Here is a 20027-nt window from a genome sequence, read left to right on the forward strand (position 1 = left end):
AACCTTCTTCAGTGTCTACTGGGAAAGGCCCAAGCACCCACGAAACAAGCATTGCTACTCCACCTGCCTTAATTCTTTCTGGATCCCCTCTTCCCCACGGGGTAATTTGACTCCTACTATTATTACAAAGTAAGTAAGGTTGATTAGCTCTGGCAACCTTCTGATTTGAGGGTCTGAACACACGTAATCCACGATCAGTGCCCTAGTGGCCTACTATTGACGGTATGGGGTGTCTAGTGCGCCAATGGCCGATGCAGCTTGGCTAAGCTTCTGTCATCTTCTACTACTTCCCGCTAAGCTGACCAGCCCTACCTATATTGTAACTCTAACCGAGTCAGCCATAGAGTTAATGGTTGGCTCAGGAAAATATTAAGCCATAGAAACCCCACCCCATACACATCAAGTCACGTGCACTTGTGCCATCCCACTGTATACTCTCCGGAATACGAGAAAGTAATATAACGCCCAATACGTAAATGGGAAGTTGTATTATTAACTCCAGCTCTCACTTGGTATCTGGACTGCAAGCTGGAACAAGTTGTTGGTAGGTGGAAGGCAATATTTCTTTATTATACCAGTCTCCGTATTATGAAAGAGTCCACCTGATAAGGGATCAACCACCGTCCTCTCGATACTTCGCAAGAGCCGCCATGATGCCCTCACTCATCCCCTCCTCCTGCTGACTCGACTCCTGCATTCGACGGTCTTCGACGACTTGTCTCCGTGCTTCTAGGCGACCATCCTCTGCATCAGCTAGGATCATTTCTGCGGCCGTGTCTTCATTTGTTTCTGAAGGATTGAAAGGCTTGTCTTCTTGGCCCTCAACCCCGCCAGTTGCATGACTTCCAGCGATCCCTCCGCGAGTTTTCCTCTTCGCCGACTCCACCCTAAAGCCTTCTCTTACTGTAGTACACCACTGCTTGACCTTCTTCTCTCCCCATCCAGGTACTGCACTAATCTGTTCAGGTTGCGCATTAACTGCGTTCTGCAGGCTTCCGAACGTAGATATCAAGCTAGCTGCATCTGATTTATTAATGCTCCGGGGTGTCGTGACGAACTCAACAAGAGATTCTTTATATGACTGGGCTTGTTGCGTGCGAATAGCAGTGGGTTGGGAGTTTTCAGAAGACTTGAACAGTTCAAGGTAGTGTGCAGCTTCAGGTGCAGACCAGCAAAGGATCAGCGTCATGTTGTTGACGATGGATGTCTTCGAAAGCTCCTTCAAGCTTTCCTCATGGTTTGGAATATCCACAATAATCAGGATAATTCGTAACAGATATTTTCCTGCTATGAGACGGATTCGCGAGTAGATATATTCGGGATGTAAGCGGTGGTACTTCAAGGAAAGAAATAAAGCACAGGTAGTGCTTCCGACCACATAATCGGCCGGTATGTCGGCATATTCCCATGGCAGTAGTTTGATATGATTCAATATCGGATTGCCTTTTTGTCGTGTTGACACGAGGATGGCAGATGGGCCAGACCTGCTGGGGAGTGCTTGTGGCTTAGGCTGTTGGACCTTAGATGATGGCTGCGGTGTCGAGGCACCAGATGCTCGAGGCGTAGCCGATTCGGAACGTGCTACTGGGTCCATACTACTTTCTTTGCCCTCGGTATCATCCGCTATTGTTTTGGAGGAGATAGAAAGCTACTGCATCAAGTGTTTCGCAGAATATAAGCGAACGGGACCCTGGATGTTGTCATATCACTTCGACTTACACCAGTCCTTGGCAGGAGTAGGTGGGCCATACAAGGGTTTCCGATTGGTAACGATGATATAGGTCACGTGGTAGATACATCATGTGACTTTGGGGTACATCCTCTAGATGATGCCATGAGGAGAGGATTAGCCATAGTAGACAGGCGGATGAAGGCTTGATCATATGGAGCCTCTGACTCCGCCATTTGAACATTGGGAAAGCATACGCTTTCGTCAGGTTTAGCATAGCACCATCTAGTTCAGTATGGCATATGCCATTGAGTATCACCAACCTCGTTCTGCATATGTGAGGGAGGTCTTCTGTCTGCAAACAACAGTTATCGAACGCATAAAAGCAGACAAAGATATCGAAATGCAGACAACAGCAAGAGGAAAGATCTAGACTGATATGTATCATGAAAGTAGATGGAGCACGGTGGAGACCCAACCCTCCTCACCGCCCGCAGACCCGCTTTTGCCTCCAAAAGGCAAAAAACAGCATCGGGATTTTTCTGCCGCTGATTCTGCGACAGAAAAAAAAGTTACTCAAAAACACCAATCAAGGCTGAGAGGAACAAGCCCAAGATGAGTTCCCCTGAAGCCAGCGAGATCAAGGGCAGCGCTGCCCCTGATACCAACATGGACATACAAACCGAGAAGCCAGCACAGGAGACACCGGCTTCCAACCAGCCCAGGAGAGAGCTTTTCATCCGATCGCTTCCCGCCTCCACGACGACCGAGAGCCTGACGGAATATTTCTCGCAATCCTACGTTATCAAGCATGCCGTTGCTGTCACAGACCCTGAGACGAAACAATCGAAGGGATACGGTTTCGTGACATTTGCGGATCTCGAAGACGCAAAGGCCGCGCTGGAGGAGTTCAATGGCTCTGTTTTCGAGGGCAAGAAGATCAAGGTTGAATACGCTCAACCGCGTCACCGTGTTGTTGATGAGAACCTTGGAAGGAGCAAGCCTTCGGCTGAAGCTCTTGAACAGAAGAAGAAGAGAGAGGATCAGAGGGCGGCCGCTCAGCCTAAGCTGATTGTTCGAAACTTGCCGTGGAGCATCAAGGAACCCGAAGACTTGGCGGTTCTCTTCCGCAGTTTCGGAAAGGTCAAATATGTTACCCTTCCCAAGAAGGGAAGCCAGTTGGCTGGTTTCGGTTTCGTTGTTTTGCGCGGAAAGAAGAACGCCGAGAAGGCCTTGCAGGCAGTGAACGGAAAGGAGGTGGACGGAAGAACACTCGCTGTCGATTGGGCTGTCGAGAAGAACGTCTGGGAGGATCTACAAAAGGACAACGAGGAAGAAGAAAAGGATGTAAAGGAGGAGTCAGAAGATGCCGACATGGAGGATGCCATCGAAGCAGAAGTTGGCATTGATGAAGAAGCCCATTCTGGCGAGGACGACGACATGGAAGATGATAGCGACGTTGATGAGGATGAGGATGCTGAGGAGGACGAGGACGAGGATGAGGGAGAGAAGGAAGACGAAAGGAACGCTTCGACTATCTTCATCAGAAACCTTCCGTTCACCTGCGACGATGATATGCTCTACGAACACTTCACCCAATTCGGTCCCCTTCGCTATGCCCGAATCGTCGTCGACCACGAAACCGAGCGTCCCCGTGGTACTGGTTTTGCTTGCTTCTGGAAGCCCGACGATGCAGCAGCCTGTGTGCGCGACGCCCCTAAACAACAAGATCCCCTTGTCGCAGAGAAAGATAAGTCGAAGAAAGCGTCTACCGCCTACAAGCATTCCATTCTACAGAACGAAAACGCCGACCCCACCGGACGGTATACCTTGGAGGGTCGCGTACTACAAGTCGCCCGCGCAGTGAGCAAATCTCGCGCTTCACAGCTAGAGGAAGAGGGGGTGTCTCGCCGACTCGTCCGCGATACCGACAAGCGCCGCCTCTACCTGCTTTCTGAGGGTACCATCCCAACGAACTCCGCCCTTTACAAGAAGCTGTCGCCATCAGAGATCAAGATGAGAGAAGACAGCTACAAGCAACGACAGAATTTCATCAAGAAGAACCCGGCCCTCCATCTCAGTTTGACGCGTTTGTCGATCCGTAATATCCCTCGTCACGTCACCACAAAAGATCTGAAACAGCTCGCTCGTCAAGCGATCGCCGGATTCGCAGAGGATGCGAAGAAGGGCCTGCGGCAACCTCTGTCTAAGGATGAACTGAACCGCGCGGCCGACATCATGAGAGAGGCAGAGCAGTTGCGGAAGAAGAAGGGTGTTGGTGTTGTGAGACAAGCGAAGATCGTTTTCGAAACTCGGGATGGTCACAAGGTTGGTGAGGAAAAGGCTGCGGGAAGAAGCAGAGGTTACGGTTTCGTTGAATACTATACCCACCGCCATGCTCTAATGGCTCTCAGATGGCTCAATGGCCACGCTGTTGAGGCACCTGCGACTGGCTCGGAAGACAACAAGGAAAAGAAGAAGCGTCTGATCGTCGAGTTCGCCATTGAGAACGCCCAGGTTGTCAAGCGCCGGCAGGAACAGCAGGCTAAGGCACGTACCTTCAAGAAGGGCAAGCAAGATGGTGAAGGTTCGGCGGATAAGGACGAGGGCAAGAATAACAAGGGAGGCCCCAATGGGAAGAAGAGAAAGCGCTCTGACAACAACGACAAGGGCGCTAATGAGGAAGATGATGAGGAACAGAATAAGCTTGCAAAGCGGAATCGTATTATCGCGAAGAAGCGGATGCAGCGACGATCTCGGAAGGGAAAGGCTTAAGGCCGGGTACATAGATAAAAGTCAATGCGGGTTATATATGGAGTAAATAGCTAATGATATCTGTCAACAAGCTCATTTTTCGGATTCTGGCGGTGCACTGTTAAGCGCATCTGCATTGGAGTAGCTCGCGTAAAAGTAGAGTTCACGGGTATAATTCTTGCATTAGAGAAAGATTGATTATCTCCAAACATCGCTGCTAACTATTTCCTTTAGTGGTTCGTAGCATCCTGCACCTTTCCCACGATGTTGTAGCGTTTGCTGAAGAATGTGAACCATTCATCCAGGACTGTCTTCTCCTTGTCCTCCAGGTCATACCAATCGGGTTTGCAGTCCTCGGCTTTGAGCGACGAAGAGGCGAGGGCGCGGGAGGGGTCCTTTCCAGCAAAGACTGGTAATGGTAAATATACGTCAGTATACCCGTTCACAATCACGAGGCATAGGTATAGGCAATGTATTCAAGGTAGAATAACTTACCGTGGTACTGTCCACTAGGGCTGTATGCCTGATTCCGAGTCACATCGAAAACGATTCCCTTGATCGCAACCAAGGTGGGACGGTTAGGATCGGTACCTGGAAATTGTAGTCTATCAGTATATAAACTTCTAGCAGATCTAACAGTCCTTGGGGGTGCAGTGCCGAAAACTCACCATCGCATTTGGACAGCTCCTCAACGGTTATGGGATCATATTTCGGGGGGTCAAGCTGAACGGGGATCTTGGGAGAGAAGCGCTTCGGCTCAGGCTCGTGCTCGACCATTGTGACGATTGTTGATTGTGCAGGTAGTTTTATCCAGTAGGTTTCTCGCTGGGAAGCTGTTGTTTTGCAGCAGACGCTGTGGAAAGACGAGGTTCGTTGCCGGTTAAACAGGCGCGGGGCAGGCGGGGAGAGCTCGGAGCGGCGAAACCGTGGGTCGAGGTCTGGCAGCTACCGTCCGCGGCTCGGTGATGTTATCGTCAGTCCCCATCTCGTCTTCTCGGATGAGTAGTAAGTGTCTTTTACAATTAGTTTCATTGGCTCTTGAGACTTCGGCTTCTTGATATCTTCTGGAGTATCCACTGTCCCTGAATTTAGGTAGATTTAAGACTCGCCTACTGTCCAGGGCCAGACTCAGTGGTTGCTCTGAATTATGCATGCAGGAAGTCAGCGATCTGTAAGAAACGTGATCGCAACAGTTTGGTTGGCGACTGAGCCCCCTTTCCGCATCTGTAGAGAATTGCCTACTCTGGAAGCCCCGTGATTGGCACCACTAGTTCTGACGTCAAAGATGCCTGATGGCCAACTGTATCTATCATATAAGCAAGCATCACACGCGACATCCATCTTTGTCTATATGTGTTGCAAACCGTTGCATCTTGTGCATGCAGAACTGGATAATCCATTCTGATCATCATTGTCATCGCATTTATCACGAGAAACTTCCAGATAGCGCACAAAATGTCCTCACAGCAAAGTAGTCAGCCGAGAACCATCCAGACCCCATCCCTTGCTCGGGACTCTCATGGCAATGATGCAGAAAGAGACCGCAGATCGATCTCGGAGGAATCCGATCTGTCGCATTACCTCCACTACGAAGACAACGATGGCTTTTTCCCTCCAGCCTGGCTAGGGAAGGCACCGCCTACTCAACATGGAGACGGTACGAAGGTCTCGGATAAAAATTCCCAAACTGAGATGCGAATATGATCAATTACATAAGATATCCTCGCATGAATCGACTGTGACGTTCGCTTTTATCAAGGGTTCTTTCTTACTGGCGTCATGGCGTGAACAGTTTTCCATATTTGTTGAAACTACGAGGTTCAGAAATGAATGGGAAATTGCTTAGAATTAGCACCATGTCCGTTGAATCCGTTCTCCCTTTCTGGGTCTTGAGATCACACGGATACAAGTCGCCACAGGGAAGGCAGGAACAGAGGCTCGCAAGACAGCAGATGCTATCTCAAGGGGCGATTACAGGGGCGCTTGTTGGAACAAGGATTACTTAGTATTGTCATTCTAGTCAGTCTGGGATTAGTATCATGTACGGCCTAGATCGCGCCAGACCTATGGTGCCCTAGCTGCTACTACCTCGTTGGTTAGTTGTAGCTGAGTTAAACTGTCTCACGGTCTGCAATGCACAGTTTGAAGAACTTGTTTAACCTGCAGTCTCACAAAAGCCTCTCTGCCACCAATGTCCATACCAGACTTGTCAACTGACAGTCTGGAGTCACTCATGTGACTCCCCGGCTAAATGCCACGGCAATTCCCCAAAACAGTTAGGGTGGGACATCCCCGGCCGAGGTTTAACTTCAACTTTTCCTTCTGCCCCTCATACTTGGGTCCCTTGCTGCCCGTGGCATTTATGTGCCGTGCGTGCCATTTGGCTCGGTAGTATACTACTACTCAGCTGCAACCAGCTATTGACTATCTGCGACTGGCTGCAGTCATTGATACATGCGAACCAATCCGGAGGTGCCGCAACTAATGTGCTTTACCACATTTGGTCTTAGCCTAGATGGCTCTTATCATCGACTTCGCCTCCTCTGTCAGGCTTGAAGACCTAAAAATCCGGGGGTATGCCTTCCTGGCATACAATTGTCTTGGGTTCTGCCATCTACCTTGCAGATGTGGCTGCCTGGCACTTTTATTCTGTATTCACGGATATCCATCGCTTTCATGCAACGGCAAATAGTGGCACCGATCATGGGTTACACGAAAATGTTATTTCAAGCTGATTGGACACCTAGATGGTCGATCTGTCTGTGTTGTATCTACAAGATAATACCCGACGCAGAAGGTTACGTAGGGTCAGATAAGTTCGTATACAGTGTGACTTAGCACACAAACATATTATGTGTGGCTAGTCTTCCGGCTCTCTTATCAATCATCATAAATTTGAGTCAATAGAAGAATGCAGTGTAGTTGTTAGCGTGGATTAATACCATCAAGTAGGGTAGAAATAGCAAGTAAGGACAAGGTTAAAGCGAGCACCATGTTTTGCTCAAACGCCACGCACAACTGTATCTGTCCGCCATTGTGGGGGCTCCCAATGGAGTCGCCCAAGCCGTAAAGTCGGCTTCCGTACTGTGATTTGTCTCCTTGATTCCCTTTGCACGAGTTATCCCTAGACCATAATTGACTAAAATGTCTTCTGCCGAATAATGCCCCATGATGAGGGACATCCGCATGGCGAGAACCGTTCTTGACCGGTCTAGCTAGCCCACCATTTTTGTTCGCGGTTTCCCTTCGCCCGCCTTCTTTTTTCTTTTTCTACAAAGTAGCTCACTTCCTTTCCTCTTATCTTCGTGCCTCATATATCGTCTAATGTCTTTGGGTTTGCTTTTCTCTACTTAACTTGTCCACTGCTGGGGCTCGGTGAATTTTAGCCACAGTATGGCTTTTACATCTGCCATACACACCGGGAGGCATTCCCCCACAATCAGCCCTCATGGACTAGGCGAAGAGCGTAAAGAAGCCGCCATGGACCGCTCTGAGAAGGATGCTGTCGTTCGTGACAGTGAAGAAGTACTCGAAGATGATTCCAAGAAGCTTGCCTACGATCATACGCACCGCAAGCTGAAGCCCAGACATATCCAGCTCATTGGTATCGGTGGCACAGTCGGGACCGTGTTGTACGTCCAGATTGGCAAGGCACTGTTAGAAGGTGGCCCTGCTAGTCTCTTCATTGCATTTATTATCTGGTTAGTCCTACTCCTACCGCGTTCTTCCATTGTCTTTTGTTGTTCCCTCACGGTGCTGCACTTCTCATCTTGTGAGCTGTCTCGAAGGGTCTCGTTCATAGGTAAGTTTCTTGAGTCGGAAGCACAAACTGGAGTACAAGAACCTGCTTTCGCCCAATCATCAGCAGCTACAAGGATGTTGGTGAACATCAGATACCCCATGCACTATGCGTAGACCAAGCAGTGTCAACTGCTTCCTTGTTCCTGATGTGTGCTTCACCCTAGAGACAGCAGAATTCCGGGATTGTCTGGCCTTACCTTATGCATATTGCTGCTAAATACATGGAATCTTATACCTCGTTGATATAGGTCCGCTGTCATTCTATGTATAACTGTTTGTACGGATTCCCTTACCCTGCGATCTTGAAGCCCTCCCAATTCTCTTCATGCCGCTAGCGACACCAAAGCTGCCATTTGCGACCTGTGCGATTTGTCTGCATGTCCCAAAGCGCCGATTTCCCAATGGCCTCTCTGATTCCGTCGCAACAATTTGGCCCGCGGATTTGTTCCCTTTGAAGTAGCTTTCCACTAAGATAAGATCTATGTTAGGCCTGGCTGAGATGGTCACATATTTGCCCATCTCCTCGCCCTTTATCCGCTTTGCAACTCGATATGTTGACGAGGCCTTTGGCGTTGCTGCCGGTTACAACTTCTTCATCTTTCAAGCCGCGATGGTGCCATTTGAAGTTACAGCGTGTAACTTGATCATCACTTACTGGAGCGATGCAGTCCCTGTCGCTGCGATTATTGTAATTGTGCTTGTGCTCTTCGCGTATGTTATGCTCTGGATTAAAGCATACTTCCTGTGCAACTTGAAACAGTGCAAGCTAACAAGTATCAGGCTACTCAACATCTTTGCAGTGAAGTGGTATGGCGAAGCCGAATTCTGGCTTTCCCTGAGCAAGGTCTTGCTTAGTGTGGGCCTGATCTTCTTCACATTTATTGTGATGCTCGGAGGCAACCCTCTTGGCGATCGCTTTGGATTCCGCTACTGGAAGAACCCCGGGGCTTTTGCCGAATACTACAAGACTGGAGATCTAGGCCGATGGCTCGGGTTCCTTGCTTGCCTCATCCAAGCCAGTTTCACGATTGCCGGTCCAGACTACGTCTCTATGGCTGCCGGCGAAGCAGTCAACCCCCGCAAAATCTTGCCCAAAGCGTACAATGGCATCTTCTATCGACTCACCACCTTTTTTGTTCTTGGTGTGCTTTGCATCGGTATCTTGGTTCCCTACAATGATCCCGACCTGGCTGCTGCATATGAGCAAGACCTGCCTGGTGCAGCTGCATCACCGTATGTTGTCGCCATGGACCGGCTGAAAATCCCCATCCTGCCACACATCGTCAATGCCATGGTCCTCCTCGCTGCTTTCAGTGCCGGGAACAGTTATGTCTACTGCGCCAGCAGAAGTCTGTACGGCCTTGCTCTGGATGGCAAGGCTCCGCGCCTTCTCACGAAATGTACAAAATCCGGTGTGCCGATATACTGCGTCTTGATAGTGTTCGTGTTTGCGCTGTTGTCCTTCCTTCAGGTCTCTAACGGTTCAGCTGTCGTGCTGAATTGGTTTGTTAATCTTGTAAGTCGCCTATCACCTACTTCGTCTGCAGATACTTATAAAAAAAAACAAACCAGGTCACTGCATCCCAATTGATCAACTTTACCGTTATTACCTTCACCTACACCCGGTTTAGAAAAGCTCTCATGGCACAGGGTGTCCCTCGCGCATCCCTCCCCTATCAGAGCCGAGGCCAGCCCTATGTCGCGTACATTGCCCTGGTCTCGACTTTCGTCATGACCTTCGTGGGCGGCTACACGGTCTTTCTACCCGGCAACTGGGACATTCCGACTTTCTTCTTCTCGTATACTATGATTGGGGTGTTCCCTGTTATCTACGTGGGATGGAAACTCTGGCATCGTACAAAGTTCTTGAGTCCTAAGGAAGTTGATATCGTCACTGGAGTAGAAGAAGTGGAAGTTTATACCAGGAATTATGTTGAGGAACCATCGAGGTGAGTATCCCTCGCATGCTGACGGAGGCCAGGAAGCTAACGATCGCACACAGTAACGCTTTCACGAGATTCAACGATATGGTCTTTGGTTAGACTAGCATCATGAGACAACGCATAGAGAAAAACCTGGGAGGCTATTTGGATAGAAGTTCATTTCTCTTTCGTTTCCTTGAGCGGATGACACCAAATAAACACTGAAAATAAACAATGAAATCGCTACAGCGTAACCCGAACAGATCAAATATCATACAAAACACACGTATATCCCACCCTTTCCAACGTGATATAAATACACCCCCCAATCTTCAATCTCCACCTTCTACCATCTATCATCTACCATCCACCACTACAACCCCGAACGACACAATAAAACACAACACCGAATTAATTCCCCTCCCCCCTCTCCCTCTTCAACGCCTCCAACCGCATCTTATTCCTCTTCCCCAACACCCTCAACGTATTCTTCTTCTCAATCTCCGTCATAGCCTCCCAATTCGAGATGCGCGACAACGTCCCATCCTGATTCACCACCACAGGACCCAAGTGATCCAATGCAACTGCTGATCCGTCCCCGCTAACGTCAAGTTTCGTGGCTGATTCGGCGTCCGGGAGAGCAAGGATGGGCTTCTTTCCCTCATCTCTTTGTTCATGTTCTTGTTGGGTTTGTTGGGTTTGTTGCTCGTTGGACGTGCTCATTGTGGAGTAGTGAGTGCTTTGCTGGTTTTGGTATTTATTATTATTGGTAATGGTGTTGTTGTAGAGGTGGATTGCTGAGCAGTGAGGGTGGAGAGGGAGGGTTGCTTGGTGGAGGAAGTGGCGCGGTGTGTAGTAGGAGCTTGTGGTTGTTGTGGTTGTGGTTGTGAGTGTTGCGGTTGCGGGTGCGATGCGGGCGGTCGTCGTGAGGAGGAGGTTGATGAGTGAGGCGCGGGTGAGGGTGGAGGACATGTACATTATATTCTAGCTTTCTTTTTCTTTTTGTGTTGGTGGGTTGGTTGTGGTGGTGTGAGGGAGGTTTGGTTGATTAAGAGAAATTGAGAGGAAGGGTGATGATGTCGTTGGCGAAATCTTGGGATGTGGAGTGAAGGCGGGCGGAGTCGAAAAGAGGATTCTAGAACGTTGGGTTTGTTCTATGGTCTTGGGGGTTCGGATTGTCCATTTGACTGTATTTATTGGGTTATGTAGATTGGGTTGTGTTTAATGCATATTATCGGGCTTATACTGGGTATTTAGTTTACTTTTCTTTCTGTCTTGTTGTATTAGTGTAGCTTGTATCCGTTTCGATATAGATGCAGCCCCGAACATTACCATATCTACAAGTCTACTTAGGTATCCATCACACGCTGATTATTAGCGGAACCACCAGTTCACCTGTTGATGGTTAAGTCAGAAACAGTCATAGGCGCACACTTAATTCAACTTACCGACGCTGTCACCCCTGTTCCTACGCCCTTGATACTATGCCACCATCCCCGGGGAATGAACATCCCATCCCCCGCTTCGAGATGTACTTCATACCCGTCTAGCCCCGGCACGGCTTTCACCTCATCCCAGACGGCCTGCTCCAATAGTGTCCTTTCTTGACCCTGCATCATTTCGTCGCCTCGAATCGCAGCCGCCTCGCGACCTGCGCTCCGTCCAAGCTGCCGTCTTATGACCCCGAATACCTTCTGTCCATCACCAGGCGATAATAGCCTCACTACCTTTTGTCCCGCGAGCTGAACGAAAAGATTGGGATTCGGGTCCCGATGGAGAGGAGTATACGTGGGCGGGTGTCCGATCCAAACGTTGGTGTCGTAAACGTCACCTTTTCCGGCCTGCGCTACTAATTCGGGTGTTGGAATGTCATCACGGAGTACCTGCGGTAGATCTAGGAGCTGGCACTGCGCTAGATATAACCGAGCGGACTGTGTCTCGAGCGTCTCTGCTGTACGAATCCAGTCAAGGAACAAACTCAGCGGCGCATGAAATTGTTGGAAGGTGAGCCCGTCTGCTCCTGTCTCGGCGGTACCGTCGGAGGATGGCTGTGTGAGTTCCAGCGGAACGAAGGCGTCGGCCCCATGTTGGGCAAGGTATGTTGTATTCAGTTGAGATACATTTGGGTCGGTCGGAGCGGGCTGGAACCAACGCTCAAAGGCAGGAAAATCGCGAAAGGAACCCCGAGGAAGGATTGTAGGACGTTCCGGAGTGAAGTAGTTCTTGCGGAAGTCGTCTATGTCGACATCGTTGAGGGTATCTAGGGGGCGATATGGACGGGACGTCGTGGAGGTAAAGCAGCGTTGTTGGCGTGGTTGGTTTGAAGAGAACCGGAGGGTGACGGACGACAGACGGTGCCAAACCCTGAGGTTATTGTTGGGCAGACATTGTTGGAGCTTCATTCAGAAGACCAAGTGTTCAGTCATCCAGAGACGTGGGTTGGGAAAGCTCCGTATCCACTGTTCAGTGATGCTTGGATTGCTGCTGCACGTGCGGTTTGACAAGGTGCAGATCGGGGAATTTCCGCCCCGACTGGGATTGACCAGTTGCCGGTCAGCCTAACGCCCTTCGTAGCTCTTCATCCTATCGTTCTCTATCCTTCATTTCAATTTACTGGTGACTTCATCTACTAGATCTCTTAGGATGTGTTTACCTATAGTTTATCAGGAAAAGCCATAACTAGTGGATTTGTCAACAGTACAAGCAAGGGCTGATAAGGATGCCATGTCAGCTGGTGCTGAAGATAAACCATGGACAGATCTCGCTCGGTCTTTTTACCTTCACAACCCAATTGGAAACTAGACGGCAAACAGCCGACCTGTCATTTGACCACCATCAGGATCAGCTACATTGTACCTACCCACTTTATGCCAGGAGCCTTTTCCATTAGCTTATAAGAATAAAAGCGCCGGATGTGAATCTCCTCGTCGGCGATCCCTTCCCGGTCCGGCCATCTGGGGAAACGGAAACCCCGCGCGCCATCGAGCAAACGAAAGGAATCCCTCCGCACCGGTCGCTGCTCTCTTTCGCGCCAACAACCAATCGTCCCAACTTGATTTCCATTCAAAATGTCGTCGGAGTCGCCGCAGGTTGATATGGCACCACCCCAGCCAGATTCTGGCGACCAGAATGCCACGCCGGACGCTGATACCGCGAAGAGGAAAGCGGAACCGGCCAACGGAACTCATACTCGTTCCAAGCGGAATCGCTACATCTCCATCGCGTGGTATGATCCGGCTCATTGCCATCCACCCATGTTGAACCCTCTTGTCACTGGCTTAGCATATTTTCTCTTATCTGTTAGCTGATTAATTCTGTATTTCCCGTTTAGTAACGAATGCAAGAGGCGGAAGATCAAATGCAATGGCCAGGTCCCCTGCCAACGCTGTGGACACCTTAACCTCGAATGTCAGTCAGCTTATCGCTGTAGCTCCGTGATACACATGGCAAACGCGACTTACCATATCCATAGGTCGATATGCCCCAAACTGCTGCAATAACAACTTTAAAGATTCCGAGTACGTCGATCATTATTTCCAGCTTCGTTCCCTGCAGTATGTTATCATGATCCTCAGCTAACCAGTTCTCCACCACCAGGGAATTCCGGTCGATGACAGACCAAATCAAGACATTGCAGGATCAGGTAAATAGTCTTTTTACCAATCTTAAAGATCTTCGGTCGCAAAGATCGTCCATCGACTCTCCAAACTTCGACGCCTTCTCTCGTGATGGCTCGCAGTCGGTGTTCACGCCTATGCAAGCCCCGTTGAGCAAACCACGCATAAGGCATCCCCGGTTCCAGGGGCCTACCAGCTCTGCTTTTAACTTTGATGTCGCAAGGTCTAGTCTACAGAATATGGGCATCGCTCCGCCAGGGGAAGTCATACCAGACGATTTGACCACGGCCCAGGTCACACCAGCTGGCTCTCCTCCCCATGTGGGCCCGTCGTTTCTCACGATGCACCCTACCAAGGATCCCATATGGTCCATCAAGCGAGATGAAGCTTTGCGTCTGTGTCGTGTCTACGAAGAGGAGATTGGTATCATGTATCCGCTAGTAGATATAGACCATATCGCCCAGCAAGTGAACCTGCTATACACGTTCATGGAATCAGCGATACGCACGGGGTTTGCGCAACGGGGGTTGCCTGGTGCTGATGGTCTTACTGATGACAGCACGGTTCTATTGAAGATGATACTTGCTATAACACTGATCGTGGAGGGAGGTGGCCAAAGCGAGCTCGGACAGCGGCTGTATCTGAGCGTGAAGCCAATAGCTGAATCCAAACTCTGGGATACGCTCGACATCAAGACCATCCAGATATATGGCATGATTGTAGGTATATCACTCTATACAGTTGGGTTGCGCTAACAATTTGAACAACAGGCAACTTTCCATTTTCACATGGACGATGATGCCATGGCTTATCGCATCATCGGCCTGGCCGCACGCATGTGTCTTGAGATGGGTCTGCATCGGCGTGATGCCCTGAACAAAATGTTCCCGGATGAAGAACAATGGCCTGCCGTAGTGAAGACTTTCTGGACAATCTACAGTCTGGATCGCCGGTGGAGTCTCGGGACAGGGCTGCCTTTCAACATTCAGGATGAAGACATCGACCCTAACCTCCCGGAGCCTGTGAGCTATATCGTTTATAAAGACTTTATTGGTCGGCTGCTAATTGCCCCCTAGGATGCTTCATTGCCGTATCTGAAATCAATGATATCATACAATCGCATTAGCTCGAAGATCTGGTATTCCGGGCTGGGCTCTGAGGGTGCAACGGATATACGTCGGGACGAGATAGGTTATCTGGATTACCAGATCCTGCAGTGGTACAAGCAAGTCCCAGATGCTTTGAAATTCTATCCAATCGAATCTCCAAAGAATGGTCATGTGGAGTCGACGAACCGGGGCCTGAGGCGACTAAGGGTTCTACTGTATCTCCGCATGAATCAGCTCCGAATCCTCATCTACCGCCCCGTCCTGCACTCCGCAGCAAGTATTGCCGAGGATAAGGGCCATGCTCAGACGGTGGTGGATGTCGCAAAAGACACTATCCGCGTGCTCACTCGACTCAATCAGACATCCGACATTTACCGCAGCCAACAGATCACCTTCAACTACTTCCTCGTGGCTGCTTTGGCGGTCATCTTCCTTGCTGTCTGCCATGCACCGACAGAGTTCAACCGACAGGTGCGGGACGAATTCTACATGGCACTGAATTTGATCAGCGGGTTCAGCACAAAGTCCTACGTGTCAAAGCGTCTCTGGAAGGCTATCAAAGGTCTCCGAAAGATCGGAGAACGGCTGGGAGTGCTTATGCGGCCCTTTGGGTCTGACTCTAATGATCCCCATTCAAGTGCAGCGGTGGCCATGGCTGGGTTAGCTGGCCACCAAATTGAAGACTTGTCGGTGTATGGCCCGATGAATGCGATCGGCGAGCTTGGCAACAGCCCTCTCAACGGGCTGCAGATGAGCCATGAGCTCACGAATCTATTTGAGGCAGTAGGCGGGTTTGGGAACTTTATGGCTTCCGGGACACCGGCCGAGGGAATCAATGGGTTTGTAGGTCATGATGGTGAAATCCAGAACACGGGGGAGGGGCTCTCGGGAGTGCTTGGAGATGAAGGCGAATGGTCCCGGGTGATCCGAGATTTGTTCTAAAAGAGATGAGGCTATATCCACAGTAGCCACGACTGTTCAAATCGTAGCATGAAAGCGTCGTTATCCTATATAACCATGTCAGTCCCATGTAAAGAAGTTGAAGAAACACTGAAGGGAGTCGAGGCTGGTCGATCGCCACGTGACCGAGGGAGGGAAAGCCAGCGGCGGGTGACTTTCGGTCGCCAACCTCCTCCAAAGCCAATCCCAGAAACATGTTCCACTTGTGAATCGCTGTTGGTGTGGCCACCCATCTTCTCTGCATCTGAAGACATCTGGTCTTTCTGTTGTCTATCTTTTGGGCCCCGACTCATCACTCTGCCGTCGTCTAGCTGCCTTATCTATCGCTCCCTCTTCGTGTTTGAGCACCTTTCCCGACCGCCCCACGAACCTAATTTCGGAAGCCCCTCGACAACCTCCGTCGATCGATTCAGGAAAGAGAGAGAAAGAGCCAGGGAGATTTGTGATCCATCCTTATCCACTATCATCTGGAAGGGTCAACTTTATCAATCTCTATTAATGTCTTGTGGCCGTCAGTGATTCTGGGAGACATCGTCTGCTGAAGAGTCACCCCCCACCCAATTCAGTCGCGTTAACACACCCTCATCGCACAACAATCTGCCCGCCCGCTCGCCCGCCCGCACACTGTCATGACCGCGACATTCATCACAACTCTGTCATTCTATTAGCCCTACAGCGGACGTCATCTGCAGTCCGATCATACCTTATCCATCCAATTCTTGCCTTCCTGCCACAGGAGGGCTCACGACTTCGGAACCTCGTACCAGATCCCATTGCATCTGGTGCAGGTTTAATCGGCGCTTCATCTCGCACGAGATATTTCGCAGTCGTTTCTCCCCCTAGCTCGGCAACGTGTCGAGAGAGATAGGCTCGGCGTTGGCCGACGGCCTAGACAGGCTGGATCTGAGTCAACTGTCTGAATCGACGCCTTCGTCGTCCGCGTCCGACTCCTTCGACATGTCGTCTTCGGAAGGGGCTCCGGAGTCTTGGATCTCCTCGTTCTGCTCCCTGATGGGTCATGAGTTCTTTGCGGAAGTGTCGGAGGACTTTATCGAAGATGACTTCAACCTGACGGGTCTGCAATCGCAGGTGCCTATGTACAAGGAGGCCTTGGAAATGATCCTGGACGTGGAACCCGAGGAGGACGAGGAAGATGAAGAAGAGGAGGAGGAAGAAGAGGATGAGGACGAGATTCTAGGAGATGAGAAGCCGCCAGGATACCGCAGGGCAGGGGAACGGAGGCATGCACGAGTCGCGAGTGATCTGAGCGTCATTGAGAGCTCTGCTGAATTGCTTTACGGACTGATCCATCAACGCTACATCACTTCACGGCCCGGTATCCAGCAGATGCTTGAAAAGTATGAGATGCAACATTTCGGTGTCTGCCCGCGAGTCTATTGCAACGGATGCAAGGTTCTGCCCGTCGGACGTTCCGACACGCCTGGCCAAGAGACGGTCAAATTGTTCTGCCCTAGTTGCCAAGATCTCTACACTCCCCCGAACAGTCGGTTCCACTCGGTCGACGGGGCTTTCTTCGGAACTACCTTTGGTTGCCTGTTCTTTATGACCTTCCCAGACCTCGATATCGGACCCCGGCTGGACAGCTCCCTCGCCGCGTTATCACCGACCCGCTCCTCCTCCTTGACATCTTCTTCGATCAACAACCAAGTGGTGCCGGATGTGCCCCCTCCCAACCAGCCTGTTGAGATCAACGGCGTGCGTACCGTCAACTTCAGCCCGGGTCTTGGACCGGGTCGGATCTACGAATCTCGAATCTATGGCTTCCGCGTGTCGGAACGCTCACGCTCAGGACCGCGCATGAAGTGGCTGCGGATGAAGCCCCTTGATGTTCGGGAACTGGATGAGCTGGCACGGTACGAGGCGCTGCACGGGGAGGCTGATAATGCTGATAATGATGGGGACACGGAAATGGGGAGCGCCCCCGGCAGCGCACAGAGTGCCGCCATTGCGAAAAGGAAAAAGGCGCCCATGCGCAGACGGCGATACAACCCTAACCAGATGAGCATCAACGGAGCGGAGGCCGGATAACGGGTCGCCATTGTCTTTGTGCTTTTTCTGTTGGGATAGCTATTTGAGGGATGTTTTACATCTTTCTTAATCCTTTCTGTTCTTTTTTCATTTTATATATTCTTATGCTCTTCATCTCTTCCATTGCCTGTCTGTGCTCCATCTAGTGAAATATTTGGAATCATCACCCTCTATCTTCCTACCGCACTATCTCTTACTCGTGGCCATCACTATCTCCCGCAAAACCGATACACTACTTCTACCACGCTTGTCTATTGACCTTGTTTCGCTTGAGTTCGCACTGTTCGTTTCAGCTCATCCTGTTGACCTGCATCGAGGCGTCGTTGAGTCGAGTTTCTTCGTCTTTGGCGTACAGATTCACGTTCGAATACAGTACAGAGGAGAATCATGGATAAAGTATGATTGTATGAATTGATGATGAGGTGCAGTAGAGTTCATGATGTAGACTGAACATGCAGCTTGACCGCGATCAACATCGTGGCTCGTAAAAACATATACTATTCTTCCGCCTTTGGTTCTCCAAAGATACTCGGTCTGGTCCATCAGTAGCAAACCACGAAGCCTGTGACTCCTATCCCTTCCATTACCTACCCAGAAGACACATACGGGATCAGCTATCACGTAAATAATTATCATACATTTCATGTGCATCAGGCGGCCATATTCTGGAGACCGAATACACGTCTATCATACGTATGTCCATGCCTACTTCCCATTCCACCAGAATAGGCAGCTATATTCGATTCCATCTCAGGCTACATCTATTCTATTTCATCGTTGCCTAGAATAGAACACAGGAATAGCATCAGATCAAACCAGGCATTACACTCGATCGTAGTTGTAATAATCAAACACTCTAATTTAGTAAGAATATAGAGAGATGACAAACTCATATCTGACTCGGCACTAACTCACCCCATAGATAAGCACATGCATAATTCGGCATTCTGTCAAACACCCTGCAGCCAGGTAGTAGTTTTCTTTGTCTATGATAGGTATTTCCTAATCAGGAAAAAGGTATACTTATGGATGATAGAATACTACCCTAGCATCTCCGATGCAGCTAGTGTGTAGTGCTATGGAATATACGGAGTAGTAGTATATAGTATAGCATGATAGTATATATAAGAGCATGGAATATATGTTCTCCACCATCACGATCCTACTATATACCTGGGTCAGTAGTTGTTGTTGTAGTAGGCGTCTATATTCAAGAATATTATTGCCTAGAATGACTACTACAAGCCTACTGCCGTATTGTCAATCTAGTAGCTAGCAATTGTGGTCGTACATGTGAAAGAACCATCTCACGCCCCCAGCACAGCAATACAATAGGCATCCAACATCTACTATCGCTAGCCATTTCCTGTTCAAGCTATCGCATCACACATATTACTAAATCTCCTCAAATAAATTAATATGAGACATGATGTAAACGGCTAGGCACCTACCAAAGATTGCAAGAACGAAAGGATCGCAGGATCACACGTGGTATTTCTCTAGTCCCACAGAACGATTAGGATAATAATAATAATAATAAGCAGGAGTCTAGAATGGCACCATCTCAGTAACTAATCTCACTACTAGAAACTTACTATCTAGTTTTAAGGAGTATTCATCCGGTCCGGCCGACCGACCGACCGACCGACCGGTCGAGCGTAATCTTCAGACCCTGAACGGGTAAATCGAAAAACAAAAGAGGGAATTTAAAGTGATGACCTGACCTGACTGACTGACTCCCTCCGATCGGAGTCGGAGAGATGTTCTGTCCGTCCGATGCATAATATACTCACTCAGTATTGTAACGTATTCAACGGTTGGACGGCCCACACGGTTGGGCGGCCCATCTGGTTATCCATATAAAAGATGCTTTTTGAATCTATTATATCTCAACCAATACTGAAGCTAATTAGTTCTAACTTCATATATAGATAATACACATTATAAAGAATAGTATATGGTTTTTTTAAAAATTTTTAAATTTTTCTTATATAAATTATATCAATGTATCCAAAATTACAGATAAAATACATATACTGTATTATAGTCAGATACTATTCATAATTATATAGTTTTTTGAGTAGTATCAGATGGTTATTTAAATTATTTATAATCTATTCATGCAATATTGAATCTTTAAGTCTTA

At 49.3% G+C, this 20027-nt stretch overlaps 11 protein-coding genes across 11 annotated transcripts; 6 read left to right on the top strand and 5 right to left on the bottom strand.

Moving 5' to 3' along the window:
• Positions 1 to 508: 508 nt before the first annotated feature.
• On the bottom strand, positions 509 to 1701 carry BO87DRAFT_374901 (DNA repair protein RAD10). Its single transcript, XM_025622897.1, has one exon. The coding sequence runs from the start codon at positions 1592 to 1594 to the stop codon at positions 614 to 616; it is 981 nt and encodes a 326-aa protein (XP_025482035.1). The 5' UTR covers positions 1595 to 1701; the 3' UTR covers positions 509 to 613.
• Positions 1702 to 2229: 528 nt separating this feature from the next.
• BO87DRAFT_374902 (mRNA-binding ribosome biosynthesis protein NOP4) lies at positions 2230 to 4509 on the top strand. The gene has a single exon (XM_025622898.1). The coding sequence runs from the start codon at positions 2285 to 2287 to the stop codon at positions 4442 to 4444; it is 2160 nt and encodes a 719-aa protein (XP_025482036.1). The 5' UTR covers positions 2230 to 2284; the 3' UTR covers positions 4445 to 4509.
• BO87DRAFT_374903 (putative progesterone binding protein) lies at positions 4440 to 5562 on the bottom strand. The gene is made up of 3 exons (XM_025622899.1): positions 5092 to 5562; positions 4919 to 5014; positions 4440 to 4832 (listed from the first exon to the last, which is right to left on the bottom strand). Exons 1-3 carry the CDS (start codon positions 5198 to 5200, stop codon positions 4654 to 4656), a joined length of 384 nt encoding a protein of 127 aa, XP_025482037.1. The 5' UTR covers positions 5201 to 5562; the 3' UTR covers positions 4440 to 4653.
• BO87DRAFT_242088 (uncharacterized protein) lies at positions 5260 to 5794 on the bottom strand. The gene has a single exon (XM_025618844.1). The coding sequence runs from the start codon at positions 5574 to 5576 to the stop codon at positions 5304 to 5306; it is 273 nt and encodes a 90-aa protein (XP_025482038.1). The 5' UTR covers positions 5577 to 5794; the 3' UTR covers positions 5260 to 5303.
• On the top strand, positions 5483 to 6429 carry BO87DRAFT_414488 (uncharacterized protein; the record flags this gene model as incomplete). The annotated part of the gene is made up of 2 exons (XM_025626636.1): positions 5483 to 6080; positions 6248 to 6429. The coding sequence occupies exons 1-2, from the start codon at positions 5879 to 5881 to the stop codon at positions 6427 to 6429; spliced, it is 384 nt and encodes a 127-aa protein (XP_025482039.1). The 5' UTR covers positions 5483 to 5878.
• A 512-nt stretch (positions 6430 to 6941) lies between these two features.
• BO87DRAFT_374904 (uncharacterized protein) lies at positions 6942 to 7229 on the top strand. Its single transcript, XM_025622900.1, has one exon. The coding sequence runs from the start codon at positions 7000 to 7002 to the stop codon at positions 7156 to 7158; it is 159 nt and encodes a 52-aa protein (XP_025482040.1). The 5' UTR covers positions 6942 to 6999; the 3' UTR covers positions 7159 to 7229.
• Positions 7230 to 7661: 432 nt separating this feature from the next.
• Positions 7662 to 10266, top strand: BO87DRAFT_457506 (putative general amino acid permease (Agp2); the record flags this gene model as incomplete). The annotated part of the gene is made up of 5 exons (XM_025628809.1): positions 7662 to 8225; positions 8713 to 8935; positions 9005 to 9740; positions 9797 to 10173; positions 10227 to 10266. Exons 1-5 carry the CDS (start codon positions 7817 to 7819, stop codon positions 10264 to 10266), a joined length of 1785 nt encoding a protein of 594 aa, XP_025482041.1. The 5' UTR covers positions 7662 to 7816.
• On the bottom strand, positions 10245 to 11221 carry BO87DRAFT_374906 (uncharacterized protein). The gene has a single exon (XM_025622901.1). The coding sequence runs from the start codon at positions 10867 to 10869 to the stop codon at positions 10558 to 10560; it is 312 nt and encodes a 103-aa protein (XP_025482042.1). The 5' UTR covers positions 10870 to 11221; the 3' UTR covers positions 10245 to 10557.
• Positions 11222 to 11418: 197 nt separating this feature from the next.
• On the bottom strand, positions 11419 to 12623 carry BO87DRAFT_374908 (putative JmjC domain protein). Its single transcript, XM_025622902.1, has 2 exons — positions 11595 to 12623; positions 11419 to 11541 (listed from the first exon to the last, which is right to left on the bottom strand). Exons 1-2 carry the CDS (start codon positions 12546 to 12548, stop codon positions 11521 to 11523), a joined length of 975 nt encoding a protein of 324 aa, XP_025482043.1. The 5' UTR covers positions 12549 to 12623; the 3' UTR covers positions 11419 to 11520.
• A 437-nt stretch (positions 12624 to 13060) lies between these two features.
• On the top strand, positions 13061 to 15933 carry BO87DRAFT_374909 (transcription factor domain-containing protein). The gene is made up of 6 exons (XM_025622903.1): positions 13061 to 13372; positions 13478 to 13554; positions 13619 to 13664; positions 13744 to 14482; positions 14534 to 14785; positions 14840 to 15933. Exons 1-6 carry the CDS (start codon positions 13215 to 13217, stop codon positions 15812 to 15814), a joined length of 2247 nt encoding a protein of 748 aa, XP_025482044.1. The 5' UTR covers positions 13061 to 13214; the 3' UTR covers positions 15815 to 15933.
• A 369-nt stretch (positions 15934 to 16302) lies between these two features.
• BO87DRAFT_242261 (casein kinase II subunit beta) lies at positions 16303 to 18060 on the top strand. Its single transcript, XM_025618845.1, has one exon. It carries the CDS (start codon positions 16790 to 16792, stop codon positions 17879 to 17881), a length of 1092 nt encoding a protein of 363 aa, XP_025482045.1. The 5' UTR covers positions 16303 to 16789; the 3' UTR covers positions 17882 to 18060.
• Positions 18061 to 20027: the final 1967 nt, after the last annotated feature.

Source organism: Aspergillus neoniger (genome assembly GCF_003184625.1).
Source record: "Aspergillus neoniger CBS 115656 unplaced genomic scaffold BO87scaffold_9, whole genome shotgun sequence".
Classification (NCBI taxonomy): Eukaryota; Fungi; Ascomycota; class Eurotiomycetes; order Eurotiales; family Aspergillaceae; genus Aspergillus; species Aspergillus neoniger.